Source organism: Mangifera indica, chromosome 2 (genome assembly GCF_011075055.1).
Source record: "Mangifera indica cultivar Alphonso chromosome 2, CATAS_Mindica_2.1, whole genome shotgun sequence".
Lineage (NCBI taxonomy): Eukaryota > Viridiplantae > Streptophyta > Magnoliopsida > Sapindales > Anacardiaceae > Mangifera > Mangifera indica.
In genome coordinates, this window is record NC_058138.1 from 2393095 (window position 1) to 2409993 (window position 16899).

Sequence of the window (16899 nt, forward strand, 5' to 3'; positions counted from 1 at the left end):
TATAGTCTTGAAATATTATTATGAATTTTGATTATTTTTGTTACGTGTCTATAAGAAGTATGTGTGGCTAATTTCTATAATTTTTGGGATTGAGAGGGATCTTTTGATCCACTTGAACTTGTAGTTTTTACATTCTTATTAACAAATTTCGTTGATGTTTTATATAATGGATGAATTATGTTTTATGTCTAATTTCTACCTTTCGAGAGTCTACGTGAACCTACTGAGTTTCATTAGTTTAGTAGCTCAATAGTAGTAGCGGTATTTTAATCGCATTAGTTAATACACTCTTAATATAGGTCAGATTCCCTAGCTAACCTAGATTGTGAAATAAACTTAAGTAGTACTTTGACATCTTGTGCACTTGTGAGCAAAATGAAAAATAAACTAGACAAAAAGTGATTGTATCCCAGATGCTAACTGGGAGCCATACTCTTCAGGAGCAAAGTGAAGGCGAAGATCATCATGCATAAAAGGAAAAAAAAAATGAAAATCTAGGAAAAGTGAACAACATTGTGATACCCTTAGGCGAATCCCACATCGACAAAGCACGAGAGAGATGCTGGGTCTGTGTGTGCTCTGTCTATGGATCCCACATTGGTTAGTGGTGGGAGAATTGAATTGGCTAAATAGCCTGTGAGCTCCTTAACTGTTAAGACGCGTTTTTGGTTGCAAAGCCCAGAAGCAAACCCATGATGGACTGTGTGTCCAAAGTGGACAATATCTTAACAGTGGGCCGGGTTATTGGACCTGGGGTGTTACAAATGGTATCAGAGCAACTCCGCGTGTCCTCTTGAACGATGGTGGGGCAAACCTCAGCGAGGACGCTGAGTCCCGTAAAGGGGGGTGTATGTGATACCCTTAGACGAATCCCATATCGACAAAACACGGGAGAGATGTTGGGTCTGTGTGTGCTCTGTCTATGGATCCCACATTGGTTAGTGGTGGGAGAATTGAATTGGTTAAATAGCCTGTGAGCTCCTTAACTGTTAAGACGCGTTTTGGGTTGCAAAGCCCAGAAGCAAACCCATGATGGACTGTGTGTCCAAAGTGGATAATATCTTAACAGTGGGCTGGGTTATTGGATCTGGGGTGTTACAAACATTCCAAGTAGTTTCCTTTTCTTCTTATGAAACACAAACGCAGGAATGAAATTTAGCAAAAATCAGAGTGGAAATCAACTGAAACTAAACCCTTCATGGATTTTCTTAGTATATTTCTAAATAAATTTTGAAAATTTTTACATGCCTTGTATATATAGCTCTGCCTTTCTCCTTATCCTGCAAATACAAGTTCTCTTAGGTTACACAATGAATGCCCCAAGAAAAAATCTTTAAATCTCTTTGAAAGTTCACTTTTCGAATTTGTACTTCTTGAATCCATGTAACCTCTTTTAGAATTTGGATAACCACTATACAACATGAATAAAATTGTGAACTATATTGCTTATCTCTTAATTGATCAAATTTATCTCATGCCTGGGCTTGTGAAATCAGTAAATCAATTTAAGTGCTTCGAAAAAAAAAAATCTCCACATGAGCTGTTTATACTTCAAAGAATATAAAGCTTGAGTTGAGAGCAAAAGCTGCTGGAATTAGAGCAAAGAATGAAAGGAAAGAAGCCCTGAGTCCCAAGGCAAAGTCTATATGAAATCTTTTCTACTTTAGTGCCTTTCTCTTTTGTCCTTGAATAGTTTGATGCTGTAATTCTTCTCCTTTGTGTTACAACAGATTCTTAATTTTCTTATGAGGAAAATAATGTCTTTTTAAATATTATATCAAACACATTTTCCAATATTAAAAATATTAAGGCACAACAACTGAACAATCTGAATTGTATTTACATTTTTAATAACTTTTTTTAAGTAATAATCAAGAATATGCTAACTCATTTTTAAGGTAGAAATAATATAAGAATCTGCATACATAAATTCTTTATAAAAGAAAAGAATATGAAGCAAGTAGCCTTGAGTAGAGAGAAAAGGCAAAGATGGAACCAAAGAATGACTTGCGTTGAGAGGCAGGCAAAGTATATATGAAATCCAAAATTCCAAAAGGAACTTGGGAAATTGTTGAAAAGTGCTCTGTTTTCCTCTGTTTTGCAGAATAGTTGAAAAGATTCTTAAACAACTTTGAAAAGAATGGAACCAAGAAGCCTTGAGACAGAAGGAAAAGGATGGAAGCATTATAAGATAAGAATTACACACCATTCTCTTCTCTTTTCTACATTCTATCCATCATTATTCATCCTCAATCTCTCAACAATCAGAAACACTCAAAAATTTACATCATGGAAATTGTTACTGCACCTGTGAGTTCCATTTCTGAGATTATTTTCAACCGTTTGTTTGATGCAGCAGGCCGTCAGATTGGTTACCTGCTTAACTACAATGACAACATCAAAGCATTACAAAAGCAAGTTCAGAAACTCAAGGCTACTAGAGACAGCATCCAAGTGAGAATTGATGCTGCTGAAAGAAACAGAGAAAATATCTTACCTGATGTCCAAAATTGGATATCGGAAGTTGGTAAAGTCAACGAAGAAGCTGAAAAGTTTTTAGACGATGAAGGCAATGCAAACAAGATGTGCTTCAGAGGTTGGTGCATCAATCTCAGATTGTGTTACCGGTTCAGCAAGCAGGCAAAGAAGAAGACAGCAGTGATCACTCAGCTCCAAGAAGATGGAAAATTCCAAACTGTATCTCAGCCTGCTCCTCCTCCTGCCGACATTATCTCTCCAACTGTGGGATTTTCTGGAATTTTCAAATCCAGAGAATCAATCAAGAATGAAATCGTGGAGGCCTTGAAAGATGACAAGGTCAGCATAATTGGAATATGTGGGATGGGGGGTGTGGGTAAGACCACACTAGTGAAACAAGTCGGCATACTAGCCAAAGAGCAAAAGTTGTTTGATTCGATAGTTATGGTGGTTGTGTCTCAAACCCCAAATATCATGAATATTCAAGCCGAAATTGCTGAAAGGCTACGCCTGACTTCACTCTCAGTTAACTCTAAATCAGCAAGAGCAAGTTCTCTATGGGAGATAATTAAGAAGGAGAAACGAATACTCATAATATTGGATGATATTTGGACAAGAATTCAATTGGAGGAGATTGGCATTCCTTTTGGGAAGGACCATGGAGGTTGTAAGATCGTGCTTACCGCTCGAAGGAAAAATGTATGCGATCAAATGGATTGTGACAAGACATTTATTGTTGGCACTTTGACAAAACAGGAGTCATGGGCGCTATTCAAGGAGCTTGTTGGCATGGATGTTGAAAATTCTATTCTGAGCTCAATCGCAAGAGAAGTAACTGCTGAATGTGATGGTCTGCCGATTGCAATCGTGACTGTAGCCAGGGCACTGAAGAACAGGGACATGTATGAGTGGTGTGATGCCTTACAACGACTTAAAAGTTCAACATCAACAAACATTGAAGGAATGCATGAAAATGTAATTTTATCCTTGGAGTTGAGTTACAATTTTCTAGAAACTGAGGCAAAATCTGTCTTCTTATTTTGCTCTGTATTTCCAGAAGATTTCAAAATTCCTGTTGAAGTCTTAGTGAGATACGGAACAGGATTGAGATGGTTCAAAGACTTGGGGACAATTAAGGATATTAGAGTCAGAACACATGCTATTGTAAGTAACCTTATCTCTTCTTTTCTATTGATTAGGGAAGAATTTCGGGAAGAATATGGCGAGAAATATGTCAAAATGCATGATGTAGTTCGTGATGTTGCACATATCATAGCACGCAAACACAATTATACATTTTTAGTGAAAGCTGGTACGAGTTTGAAAGAGTGGCCAGAAAGAGATACATTTGAAGATCTCATGTGTATCTCATTGATGTTAAATGATATTAAAGAGGTACCAGATGGGATAGAATGCCCAAAGTTGCAATCGTTGCTACTGCAACAAAATTCCAAATTAGTTGTCCCTAACAATTTCTTTCAAGGCATGAAACATCTTGGAGTTCTAGATTTAAGTGAAACTCAATTATCGCCATTGCCTAAGTCACTTTCCTTTCTTGTAAACCTTAGAACTTTGTATCTTAATGATTGCAAATTGGGTGACTTATCTATAATTGGAGATCTAAGCAAACTAGAAATTCTTAGCCTTTGCGGTTCTAACGTTAGGGAGATCCCTATATCGTTTAACCGATTAACTCATCTAAGATTATTAGATTTATACTATTGTAATGAGTTGACACAAATACCATCTGGTGTCATATCCTCTCTTTGTAAATTAGAGGAGTTATACGTTTTGGAAAGTTTTAGGCTTTGGGATTTAGAAGGAGATGGGGGAGATTCAAGAAGCAATGCGAAGCTTGCTGAGTTACAATTATTGTCTAGAATAACTAGTTTGGAAATTATTATCCCAAACCTGAATTTCTTAATTGATAATGATGTGCCGTTCAAAAATCTATCAAGCTTTACAATAATAATAGGTGCTCCAGAATTTCATGAAAGATGGGCTTTTAAGAGATTTTCCAGGAAGTATTCACGAAAATTGATGATCTCATATAATAATGAGGTTATGATTTTAGGATTACTTGATTGCTTGAAGAATTTGGTAATTGAAAGAACAGATTGTCTATATATTATAGGTTTGGACCACATCTTTTATGATCTAATAAATAGAGGATTGAATGAACTGAAGTGTTTAGCAGTGGTTAATCAGAAGATAACATTTCTTGTAAATATTTTGGAATGTTCATCAGATTTAAGTTTCCACAACTTAGAGTTTCTACAAATTATTTGCAATCCCATCTTGGTTGAAATATGTCATGGTGAACCCTCAATCCAGTCCTTCAATAAGCTCAAAAATTTGACTGTTAATGGGTGCGACAGGTTGTTGAATATTGTTCCAAGTAATTTGTTATGGAACTTTCAAAGTCTTGAATATTTGAGTGTAGGTTGGTGTAATTCAGTGGTATATATATTTGATTGTAAAGAGGTTAAGGTGGTAGATGGAGAAACAAAGATGCTCTCATCATTAAAGAATCTAAAATTGTCTTATCTAGCAAATATGACAGATATATGGATGGGTGACACTCAATTCATAAACCTATGCAACTTGAAGATATTAAGTTTGTCTACGTGCCCAAAGTTAATTAAGTTGTTTTCACAAGCTTTATTGCAAAGTCTTGTTTGTTTGGAAGATATGAGGATACACTATTGTGACAGTTTAGAGGAGATTTTCATAATGAAAAAAGAAGAGGAATTAATACCACCAAAGAAAGATCTCACCACAACCTTATCTAGTTTGGGAAACTTAAGTTCAATATTTATATCTAATTGCTCTAAATTGAAAAAACTATTCACCCCCTCCATAGTCAAAAGCCTGGTAAAGCTTAGAGAACTTACAATACATGAATGCTCAGCATTAGAAGAAATAATCACAAATGAGGAAGCATCACCACCAGTGGAAAGGATTGTGTTTCCTAGTTTGTTTCAATTGGTCCTTCGAAGACTAAACAACCTTAGATGTTTTAGCTCAGGTTCATATTCAATTGAATTCCCAATTTTGGAAGAACTTTATATCATTAAGTGTCCAAGCATGAAAATCTTTGGTTATGGAGAACAACTAACACCAAAGTTCAACAAAGTTGAGACATTTATTTCCACTTTCGAAGGACAATGGATGGGCAACCTTAACTCCACAATCCAACAATCGTTTGAAGAACAACAGGTATGTGAAGTAATTAATTGTTGATTGTAAACAATTATAAATATTTTTTTTAATAAATTGTATTTGAAAATTAATAATTTAGACATGATAATAGATATGGTTATATTGTTAGAGAAATAATAAATAATGGAAAAATGTGAATTGTTTTGCAGGAGAAAATTAGAAGACAACAAGTAAATGGTATGAATGATTTATGTTTCACTAAATCAATTAACAAATTATTATTCTGTTGGAATAGTCATATTTTATATTAATTTTGACTGACAATTTCCAAACACACCCGACAATTATCATTATTTTCTATTAAGGCCAAGGAACATCTTCCCGTTAAAATCAACGGCGTTAGGCTCCCCGTCGACACCACCTGCCCCAACCCTAACAGCTTTCAGCTCGACATGAACAACATTATTCATCCCTGTTTCCATTCTGAAGGTAATGGTAGTTGGCTACTAAGCTTCTAGCTTCTGTAATTTTCCCTTTTACTGTATTTGAATGCATCTTACGGTTACAAAAATGCAAAAATATTGATTATAATGCAAGATTTTGATATATTGATTGCAAATGCAAAATTTTGATGATGTTTATTTAAAATCTTAGGGCTTGAAATATGTCCTTATTATTCCGGCACACGTGTTCAATATTTGAAAACAGCTCTGATTAGATGTTTCTCTTTTGTTTGAATCACAGAAGACAGTGATGAAGCCGGAGATGAAGAAGAAGAAGAATGAAAATACTTCTAATGCCTATTTAATTTGTCGTGCTGATACAATTCTGTTGTTTTTGTAATAGAAAATTGAGGTAAAAACAAGCTTGAAAACAGGTATGTAACAAATTGCCATTTATGTTTTCTCATTAGTACATTATTTGTAAGCTCAAATGACATAAATGCTTGAATCTAAAAGAAATAATCATGAATGAGAAAGGAGAAAAGGCTGTCAACAGAGAAGATGGTGTTCCTAGCTTAACTGAGATGAAACTTGCTTTGTTTCAGCCAAGGATCTGGCAGATGCAATACTAGCAGCCTTACCTTCAGCAACCACTGTGTCTGTCTTTTTCAAGGAACATCTCCAATGACGATGACAATAAATTTGTGAGATCTCGTTTGAGAATTCATGATGATGCCACTGTCTTGGGATAGTGTGATAATTTTCCCTTCCATGGCTTTAGTTTTGGCTTTATTCAAAAGTAGTATTTTGAGCAGGGCATGATACAAAAAGTGAACAAGCTATCCACATGAACCAGGATTAGTGTACCAAAGGCCTTGAGTATTTTAAATATTTATACTATCTGAACAATAATTGGATGTAAAATGCTTTTTTTCATTCTTCAGTGGCTTGATTCCCCCTTGCCATAATCACAACATACTTGGTTTAGATTGATATCAGAAAATTTTAATGGAAAATCCAGGGGAAAACAGAGCATGGAATTGTAGCTTGAGATGAGCATGGAAGTGCAGAATGTCAATCCCATTCACATCCCACTGAAAATAAGGTTGGAGTGTTACCACTGAATCTTGGAGGATCAGAGACAGTCCACGAAGTTCAGCCATTTTTGTTTAATTTATTTGCAGATCTGGTAATTCAGATTGTCCCTCCTTTCTTTGTCCTTAAAATTATTATCTCTTTTTATATTTGTATTTTTAAAATGTTACTTTTGCACCATTTTTTTTTTTAATAAAGGACATCATACGCCTTCCCAGGTTATTTCAGTTTATTCAATGGCCCTTGGCAAATTTAATTTCTGTTCTACAGTTTGACACGTCCTGCTATTTGTGGCATTGTTTATGTTTGGGCCATGTTTGTTCATTGCATTTTATCTATTTTCTTCCTCTTTTTCTAAATTTTCACTTAGAAAATCTGTGCTCTATTTTTTTTCATTTTTGTCCTTCAGTTTTGTCTGTAATATGGTGTATTGTAATTTGAAAAACTTGTTGCAGGCACATGCTCTTAGAATTGCCCTGGAAGCAAAGAACTTACCTGTCAACATCTATGTTGGAATGAGGTATTGGTACCTGTTTACAGAGGAGGTAGGTTTTCGTCTTCTCACCTTTTTTCCTCACATTGAACTGCCATATGGTTTATAAGCTTGTATCCTTTTGTTTTGTTAAATGTGTATTCATGGATCAGTTTTTAAACTCTTTTGAAAATAATTGAAAAATAGAAAAAACAAAGACAAACCAAGAGATAGGTTGCCCTTTTTTTCTATTTGTAAGCTTCTTTCCAGTGTTCAATTGCATTATTTTAGGACAACATGTTTTAACTACTGCTTTATGATAAGAATGGCCCCTTTCTATCTTAAAATTGTCGGTGTCCTGATAGTTCAAAATTTCGCTACATTTGGCAGATTAAGAGAGACAAAATTACAAGGCTGGTTGTGCAGCCACTTTATCTGCAGTTCTCTATCTCTACAGTTGGGTTAAGCATCCTTGTTCTTGAGAAAATATTTAGGTGCTGCTTCCAATTTAGAATATTCTCCGATATCTTGCCTGTGGTAAATCAATTTGTATATCATGAACCATTTCTGAGTGAGAATAATATGTCAGGGAAGATGCATATCTATCTAAGATGCCTGTTTCTATCATAAGGTCCTGGTATCACCGAGAAGGTTACATCAAGTCTATGGCTGCCTTGATTCAGAAAGAGTTGGGGAAATTCTTAAATCCTGAGGAGGTGAACTTACTTAGTAGATACTGCTTTTCTATATGGATCTTTTACCGTACAAAACCAGTATATGTAATAAAATTTGGCTTGCTGGGGTTGGAGTCATTTGATGTAATAAGCTCTATACAACTTTTTTGACTTCTCTACGTGAAACTACAGGTAATGATCTTCTTTAGTGGCCATGGAGTACCAGTTAGTTTTGCCGTGAATGCTGGTGATATTTACAGAGACCAGATGGAGGAGTGTATCTACCTAACCGTGCAGAACCTGAAAAGGCGAGGAGTTGCAATGATCATACTCTGGTATACCAGGTTTTACTTTAAAAGAAATCCAACTGTGTAAGTTTTAGCTTCCTACTTTCTTGTCTTCCCTAGATTATGAGCACTCTTATCATTAGGTTTGGTACTAAAATGTTTGGTTGGTTATTCTTTGGTTTTTCATTCCTTTCCCCTAGTCAAGTAGGGCCGATACAATGGGTGAAGCCCTACACTGATGAAGTTCTTGATGAGCTCAGTCAGAAAGGAGTTATGAGTCTTCTGGCAGTTCCAGTCAGGTGCATGACTAGTTACAAATTTAGCATTTTCGTGTGTCAATATGAGCACTGAAATGGCTATCTACAGACTTAAATTAATTGTTGTATTTACAAATGCAGCCTTGTGAGTCAGCAGGTATAAACACTGGGAGAGATTGGTATGGAGTGATGGGAGTTGGCTCTTGAATCTGGCATTCAAAACTGGGGGCATGTACCTGCCCTCAACTGCACACCTTCCTTCATCATGGTCTGGCAGATGCTGCACTAGAAGCCTTACATATAGCAATTGCTATATCTTCCTCAAGGAACAACTCCAATGAAGACAACAAGGGCTTTGTGAGATCTCATTTGAGAATTCATGACGATGCCACTGTCTTGAGATAGTGTGATAATTTGACCAAACATCTGTGTTGAGAATGCTGGTGATCCATGCAAAGACCAGATAGAATGCAGAAATTGGAAAGCTGATGATTTGGCAACGATCATACTCTGGCATACCAGGTTTGATTGTGAAACCCAATTTCATATGTTTTAGCTTGCATCTTTCTTGTCCTCCCTTAATTATGAGTACTATCACAACTGCTTTCTACCAACTTTCTTGATCTCATATTTTTTGTTCCTCTTCTTTAGGTTGGGCACTATAATGTTTGGTTGCTTAATTCCTGCACTGATGAAGCTCTACTTGGGCTAGGCCAAAATGGTGTCATGAGTCTTCTGGCATTTTCAGTCTGGTACATGACTTGTTACAAAAATATCAATTTTGTGTGTCGTTATGAGCACTAAAATGGTAATATACAGAGTTAAATTAATTGTAGTATGTATAACTGCAGCTCTGTGAGTGAATGCATAAAAGCCCCTGAAGGGATTTACATGGAGTACAGGGAGTTAGCTCTTGAATGTGGCAATCAAAAGTGGGGATGTTTTCCTGCCCTCAACCGCATGTGTTCTGTCATCACAGATCTGGCAGATGTGATACTAGAAGTATTGCCTTCAGCAACCGCTATATCTTCCCCAAGGAACATCTCCAATGAAGACAACAGTACTTTGTGAGACATGATATCAAAATGTTCTTCAGTTCTATCTTAGCATTCATTTTGTTGTTGTCGCCAAAAATGATACTTGCATTCAAGAATAATGTTTTTTGAAAGCGATTAAGAGTAGTATCATACAAGATTTTCAAAAAATGTTGAAGAACAGCTGAGTTTCATGTGAACCGATGATTTCAGCATATAAAGTTTCAAACGTGGTAATGTAGCTTGATCAAAATAGCAACGACACAGGACTTGAGATAGGGATGGTCAAGCTCAAAGCCCTTAGGGTAGCGGCAAACAGCTCCATTAGATCTATCTCAAGCCATGCATACCTCAGAATTTGTGTCTGGTGTTGAGGTGTTAAGCTGTGAAAGAGAGGATTTTGGTGATGGTGGTTTGTGCTATGATCCCATGTATAAAGTGTGAGACTCAGATCCCCTATCGAAATGTATAAACTTCTAGTATAAGACTTATATAGTTTTCGGTTTTCTAGTCTCAATAGTTAGTTTTTATGTATATTTCTTTCAAAGTTTGTACCAATTTGCTATTGCAATGATAGGAATGGGTTATGCTACTTTAGTTTGCTTCCAATGGTTCCTTGGACAAGCATTTGTCCAGTAATTTCTATTTTGTTTTGCAACTAAAATTATCTTACATTGGGTCGCTGTTTTTCTCAAACTTTGATGCCTATTTAGGGGTGATTTTGAAAAGAAATAATACTATGCATCCAAAATGATATGGCATAATGTTATACCCAATGGTATGTTCCATATCTTTTGCAATTCATATTGTCTATTGAATTTAGATCTATTATCACTTTTGCAACATATCCCGACTATATATTCCAATTAGGGTTGCAAATAAATCAAGCCACAAGTAGCTTAATTATTGTTGAGCCAAACTTGATCTCGCTAACTCTCAGCTAAACTATTAAAAATTTGAAATTTTATACATACACTCTTCAAATATTACATTTAAACTTTGAATATAAGGATAATTGATAAATTTATAACTTATGAGATTTAACTAGCATTTCCTATCTAGAGCTAGAGCCGACATGTCCTATTTCATGCTCGAGCCTCCCTAAAACCCAATCAAGTATTAAAATAACTTAAGTGAATCTAACTTGGATATCTATTACGTTAGATACTCCTTTATTTTTAGTTGTCTAACCAAGGTGGAATATTCTAACATTCAATGCATAAGACAATCCATCTAAACTTAGATATTACTTATTTGGTCAATTTGAAATAGGGTTTAGCTTTTCTTATATTGCTCATAAATCCATTTAGGTTTTGACCAAAAGGTTTAACTTCTTTGAACTCAATCAATTATATTCAAACGGATTTTAGATCAACGTTTATTAAGTCCTTACATCTTTGATATTTCGCTAGAAATATAAATCCTTCGACATTTATTAATTACAAAGTTCTTAATATTGTCCTAATAGAAATACATTATACTAAGAATAATAATATAATTCTACAAAGATTAGATAGGTATTTCCTAATCAGAATTGTAATTTTTATTAGCTTATAAATACAAGATTTTGAGAATGAAGTTAGCTCACTGAAGGAGAAATTTGTGAGATCATCATAGAGCTTGTCTTTGGAAAATCTTTCAAGGTATCATTTTTGGAAGGTATCATATTGTTTGACCTAGTCCTTTACTAGGTATTGGGATATTAATATTCCTTTTGAGTCTCATATATTTAGACTTGACAATGGGGTCGTCTCAAGGCTAAAAATCCTGGCCTGAGAGGTATAATTGTAAAAATATGGGTTATGCGTCAGGGTCTGTGAGGAAGGCCTATGGGCCTGCAAACATAAAAAAAAAAAATTAGTTTTTGATTTACTGGTCCATCAAAATATCCACATAAACACAACCCAACGGCTAAGGTCGGCTTATCAAACTAGACACACCTGACCCATTGTCACATTATACTAAATAAAATAAAATAAAATTTACATTAGCTATGGTGATATTACCTTCCTAAATATAAATTTGTGAATCCAATTTTAGAACAAAAAAAATTAACAAAAAAAAGTCAATTTAGAAGGCAAAAAAAACACAAAATGCAGGATTTTGTAAAGAACAGGCAAAAACAAATTTATAGAAATTAACAAATGAAAAATGGCAATCAGGATTTAAAAAAAAAATATCTCCATAGGATTCCTTATTTTAAAATTTTTAATAACATCCAATTAAAGCCAAGATCACAGAATAATCTCCCGTTTCTCTAAAATTCTTCACATAAATTTCATCGCTTGGAACATTTGTCTTTTAGCCAAGGAATTTTGCATAAGTTTGGAAACCAGGGCTGCTTTTGTCCTGGTTTCTTTTGCTTTGGAAAAATTCCTGCAGTAATTATGTAAACAGAGTCTATTTCCAGGAAGAGTGGTGCCCTGAAACTGGTGTATCCTGGAGTCTTCGTCCAGCTTTGCAGGACCCAATAACAGCTGCAGAAGTCATGATACAAAACCCCAGACACTGTGATACCCATCTGGATGTGTTCAAGTTTTCCTGGGTTGTGGTCCTGAGTCGGTTTTGAAGCCTAGAAGAGTCTTTTATGTTGTTCCGAATCACACACTTCGCTAGTTGATGCAACCAAAAGGAGGGTTGAGAAACAGGGCTTTTCTAGGGAAAGATTATTCTTCCCGTGGTCCGAAGGTTACTTCTCGGATGGAATCTTGCATTGATGAAATGGATTTATCTACTCGACGATAAGGGCATGGACAGAAGCATAAAGAGCAAGATTTGAGTGAGGTTTCCAGCGAGCTAAGCTAGAATTTTCATCAGCTTGTGAAAAATGGAAACCCTGATATTGTAGTAGGAATTAAACAAGAGTTTCACAAAATTCAAAGAAATCTGGAATTTTTCAGATCCAGCAAATGTGTGGAGAGCAGAGGAAAAACAGAGAAAGAAAGAAAAAGAAAAAAATGAGCTGATGGACTTCAAATCTAAATTTAATTTTCGTAAGTGAGTTATACATACATCCAAGAGCAGTACATGACATCAGCAAGCTTAATTTGTACAACCAAAAATCAACAAAAATCCTAATATTAAGGATCATCAAGCAATTTTACCAAAAACACACCTACTGCTTTGACTATTGTTTTGTAAATATTATGTAAAATGACACAAAGAGCCTCAATTCTCTAACACTCCTCCTTTGAGGCCTTTGTCCATAACACCCAGTTTAGCTTTAAGGAATTCAAACTGAGGTCTTGAGAGTGCCTTGGTGAAGATGTCTGCTAATTGGTCTTTTGAGCTGCAATGATGAAGACTAATTTCTCCATTCTTTTCAGCTTCTTTCAATGCATGAAACTTAACATTCATGTGCTTTGTTCTATTGTGCTGGACTGGATTCTGTGCTATAGCAATGGCAGATTTATTATCCACAAACAAAGGAACACTGTCACCCTTTGATTGTCCCATGTCTGCTAGAATTTTCTTGAGCCATATAGCATGATTTGTAGCATTTGCAGCAGCTATATACTCAGCTTCAACTGAGGATTGTGCAACTACATCATGCTTCTTGGAATTCCATGAGAAAACAACAACATTACCAAAGGAAAAACAATAGCTTGAAGTGTTTTTTGAGTCTTCAACACTTCCTGCCCAGTCACTGTCTGAGTATGCAACCAAACTTCCACTTTGGTTTTTCGAATACCATAGACCACAATTTGCACTCCCTTTTATGTACCTTAGAACTCTTTTGGCTGCACGAAAATGTGATATGTTAGGAGAAAACATGAACCTTGATAACATAGAAGCAGCAAACATAATATCAGGTCTTGTTGAAGACAAATAAAGCAAGCTTCCAACCAAGCTTCTATAGACAGAAGCATCAACTTTTTCTTCTTCATCATTGTTGGCCAATTTTTCATTCACAACAAGAGGTGTAAACACTGATTTACAGCTGTCTAAATTAAACTTCTTTAGCAGGTCCAGAGTATACTTCTTTTGTGATAAGAAAACACCATGATCATTTTTCTCAATCTCATGTCCAAGGAAGTACTTCATTTCTCCTAAATCTGACATATCAAATTCAGATTTCATACAAACCTTAAACTCAATAATAAAGTTCAAGTCTCCTCCTGTAATCAAGAGGTCATCAACATAAAGAGAGACTATAAGCTTTACTTCCTTTCCAATCATCTTTACATACAAAGTTGCCTCATTTTCACTGCATTTAAATCCCTGCTGCAGCAAATATGCATGAATTCAACTATACCAAGCTCTAGGAGCCTATTTTAAGCCATAAAGAGCCTTGTACAATTTATACACCTTATCTTCCTTGCTTGAAGCTTTAAAACCTTCTGGTTGCTCAATAAAAATTTCCTCATTCAACACTCCATTAAGAAATGCAGATTTCAAATCCAGATGGTAAACTTTCCAATTCAGTTTTGCAGCCAATGCCAACAACATTCTAACTGTTTCATACCTTGCAACTGGTGCAAAGGTATTAGTGAAGTCAACTCCATATTGTTGCAGGTATCCCTTTACAACTAACCTTGCTTTATGCTTGTTGATTGTGCCATCAGGATTAGATTTAATTCTATAAACCCATTTGACACCTAAGACTTTTTTATTTTCAGGACTCTTCACAAGCTGCCATGTTTTATTCTTTTCAATCATGTTGATTTCTTCTTGCATGGATTTTCTCCACTCAAATTTTTTTACAGCTTCCTCATAAGAATAAGGCTCAAGTAAGGCTATATTGCACTTGTTGTAAATATCTGCAAGGGATCTAGTTCCTCTAATTGATACATCTTCCTCATCACCATTATCATCATGCTCATTTTCAAATTGAGAGCTGGTTGAAGTAGTCTGAGTGGAATCAGTTAAAACAGCTTCATTTCTTTCCCAATTCCATGCAGCTAGCTCATCAATTTTAACATTTCTATTAACTTGCAGCTTTTGAGTCTTAGGATTATAGATTCTATACCCTTTTAAAACTAAACTATAACCTACAAGAATCTCTTGTTCTGATCTGTTATCTAACTTGCTCCTTTTCTCACTTGGCACAAGAGCATAACATACACTGCCAAATACTCTGAGATGATCAATTGATGGTTTAAAACCATGCCAAACTTCAAAAGGAGTTACATTATTCAAGGCTTTAGTGGGCAGCATGTGCAACAAGTAAACTGATGTATTTGCTGCCTCAGCCCAAAAGGTTTTTGGTAACCCTTTTTCAATCATTAGACATCTTGACATGTCTATCACTGACCTATTTTTCCTCTCACTCATACCATTTTGTTGTGGAGTGTAAGGAGTGGTCAATTGATGCATAATCCATTCTTGTTTACAAAATAAAGTAAATGCATTTGAAGTGAACTCACCACCATTGTCTGATCTCAGCATTTTAATTTTGTTTCCTGTTTGTTTTTCAATAGCAGCTTTACATTCTTTGAATACTTCTAAGGCTTTTGATTTCTGTTTCAGAAAATAAATCCAACAGTATCTAGAGAAATCATCTATGAAAAGCATAAAGTATAGACTTCCATTCAATGACTGCACACTCATTGGTCCACACAAATCAGTGTGAATCAACTAAAGTTTTTCATTAGCCCTCCATTTGCCTTTTGAAAAAGGTAATTTTGTTTGCTTCCCAAGATGACATACATCACATACATGTTCTGGAATTTCAATAGGAGGCAAGTTCAACACAAGATCACTATTTTGCATATTCTTCAAGGTAGAATAGCTAAAATGACCAAACCACTTATGCCATAATGTTGAATCACTTTCCAGATGGTGAAAGGCATTTAAACTGGTTTGATTCCAGTTTATGACAAAGTTTTTATCTATCATGTTTACTACCATTACTTTATTTCCCATAGGATCATTTATAGTGCAGGCATGATCTAAAAAATGAAGAGAATATCCTTTCTCAAGCATTTGTCCTACACTTAACAGAATATGTCTTATATCAGGTACATAAAGAACATCTTGAATGAGTTTTATACCTTGAAGTTTCAATAACAACAGTACCTTTGCCTTGAACATTGACTAGCTCACCATTTCCAATCCTTACTTTTGAAGAGTAAGATTTGTTTAACTCCTTGAAGACATCAATATCAAAAGTCATATGATTAGTACACCCACTGTCAATCAGCCATTCACCATTTTTGTTGTTTTTTGCACAATAAGAGGCAACAAACAAATTTTCACTTGATTCCTCAAGCTTCTCTGCTACTCTGACTTGTTGTCCTTGTTGATCTCTTTTGCTCTTGCAAACTTTTTCCACATGACCTTGTTGATTGCAGACTTTACATTTTGCATTAGGCCTAGACCAACAAAAATTTGGAGTATGATTTTTTTTCTTGCAGTAAGGACAAGGAGCAAACTTTGTTTTCTTTTCCCACTGTTTTCCTTTCTCTATTTTTTCCTCCTTTTTCTCCAGGCCTTGCTTTCTACCCAAGCCACTACCGAGAGTTTTCTCCTGGTGCTTTACATTAAAAGCCCCTTCTGTTGATTCTTCTTGTCTTAAAGCTCTTTTTTGGTCTAGAGCTTTAAAGGCATTTACCACTTCTGTTCGAGTAAGTTCAGAGAGATTTTTAGAGTCTTCAAGAGAGGAAATTTTTGATTCATACCTCTTTGGAATACTCACTAAAATCTTTTCCACAACTCTTTGATCAGTAAATGTCTCTCCAATCAATCTTATTTGGTTGACTACCTTTATCACTCTATCAGCATACTCCTTTATGGTTTCAGTTTCGCTCATTTTCAAAGTCTCAAATTCTCTCATGAGATTTAAGACATGTATTTGCCTTGATCTCTCATTTCCAAAAGAGTATTCTCTGAGTCTGTCCCAAACTTGTTTAGCAGTATCACAATCAACTATTTTTATAAAAATAATATTTGTGACTGCTTGGTGTATTATGGAAAGAGCTCTGGGAGCCTTAGTCATCTCTTCTTCATGCATTCTGAGCTGATTTAAGGTGGGATTAGGTCCCAGTTGAGGAGGCAG

At 35.4% G+C, this 16899-nt stretch overlaps 2 protein-coding genes across 2 annotated transcripts; both read left to right on the forward strand.

Annotated features, from left to right (window-relative positions):
• Positions 1 to 2289: 2289 nt before the first annotated feature.
• LOC123201951 (disease resistance protein At4g27190-like) lies at positions 2290 to 4880 on the forward strand. Its single transcript, XM_044617589.1, has 2 exons — positions 2290 to 4578; positions 4857 to 4880. Exons 1-2 carry the CDS (start codon positions 2290 to 2292, stop codon positions 4878 to 4880), a joined length of 2313 nt encoding a protein of 770 aa, XP_044473524.1.
• Positions 4881 to 6607: 1727 nt separating this feature from the next.
• LOC123201954 (ferrochelatase-2, chloroplastic-like) lies at positions 6608 to 10499 on the forward strand. Its single transcript, XM_044617605.1, has 10 exons — positions 6608 to 6647; positions 7136 to 7272; positions 7634 to 7723; positions 8041 to 8144; positions 8240 to 8366; positions 8517 to 8695; positions 8812 to 8910; positions 9010 to 9390; positions 9520 to 9620; positions 9720 to 10499. The coding sequence occupies exons 1-8, from the start codon at positions 6608 to 6610 to the stop codon at positions 9029 to 9031; spliced, it is 798 nt and encodes a 265-aa protein (XP_044473540.1). The 3' UTR covers positions 9032 to 9390; positions 9520 to 9620; positions 9720 to 10499.
• Positions 10500 to 16899: the final 6400 nt, after the last annotated feature.

Excerpts from the sequence above, each read along its gene's own strand:
- LOC123201951 (XM_044617589.1), top strand. The coding sequence starts at position 2,290 with ATGGAAATTGTTACTGCACCTGTGAGTTCCATTTCTGAGATTATTTTC. Across the intron at positions 4,579-4,856 it reads TTGATTGCTTGAAGAATTTG|GTTGTTGAATATTGTTCCAA; the intron begins GTAATTGAAAGA and ends TGGGTGCGACAG.
- LOC123201954 (XM_044617605.1), top strand. The coding sequence starts at position 6,608 with ATGAATGAGAAAGGAGAAAAGGCTGTCAACAGAGAAGATG. Across the intron at positions 6,648-7,135 it reads GGCTGTCAACAGAGAAGATG|ATGAGCATGGAAGTGCAGAA; the intron begins GTGTTCCTAGCT and ends TTGTAGCTTGAG. Across the intron at positions 8,911-9,009 it reads CTTCTGGCAGTTCCAGTCAG|CCTTGTGAGTCAGCAGGTAT; the intron begins GTGCATGACTAG and ends TTACAAATGCAG.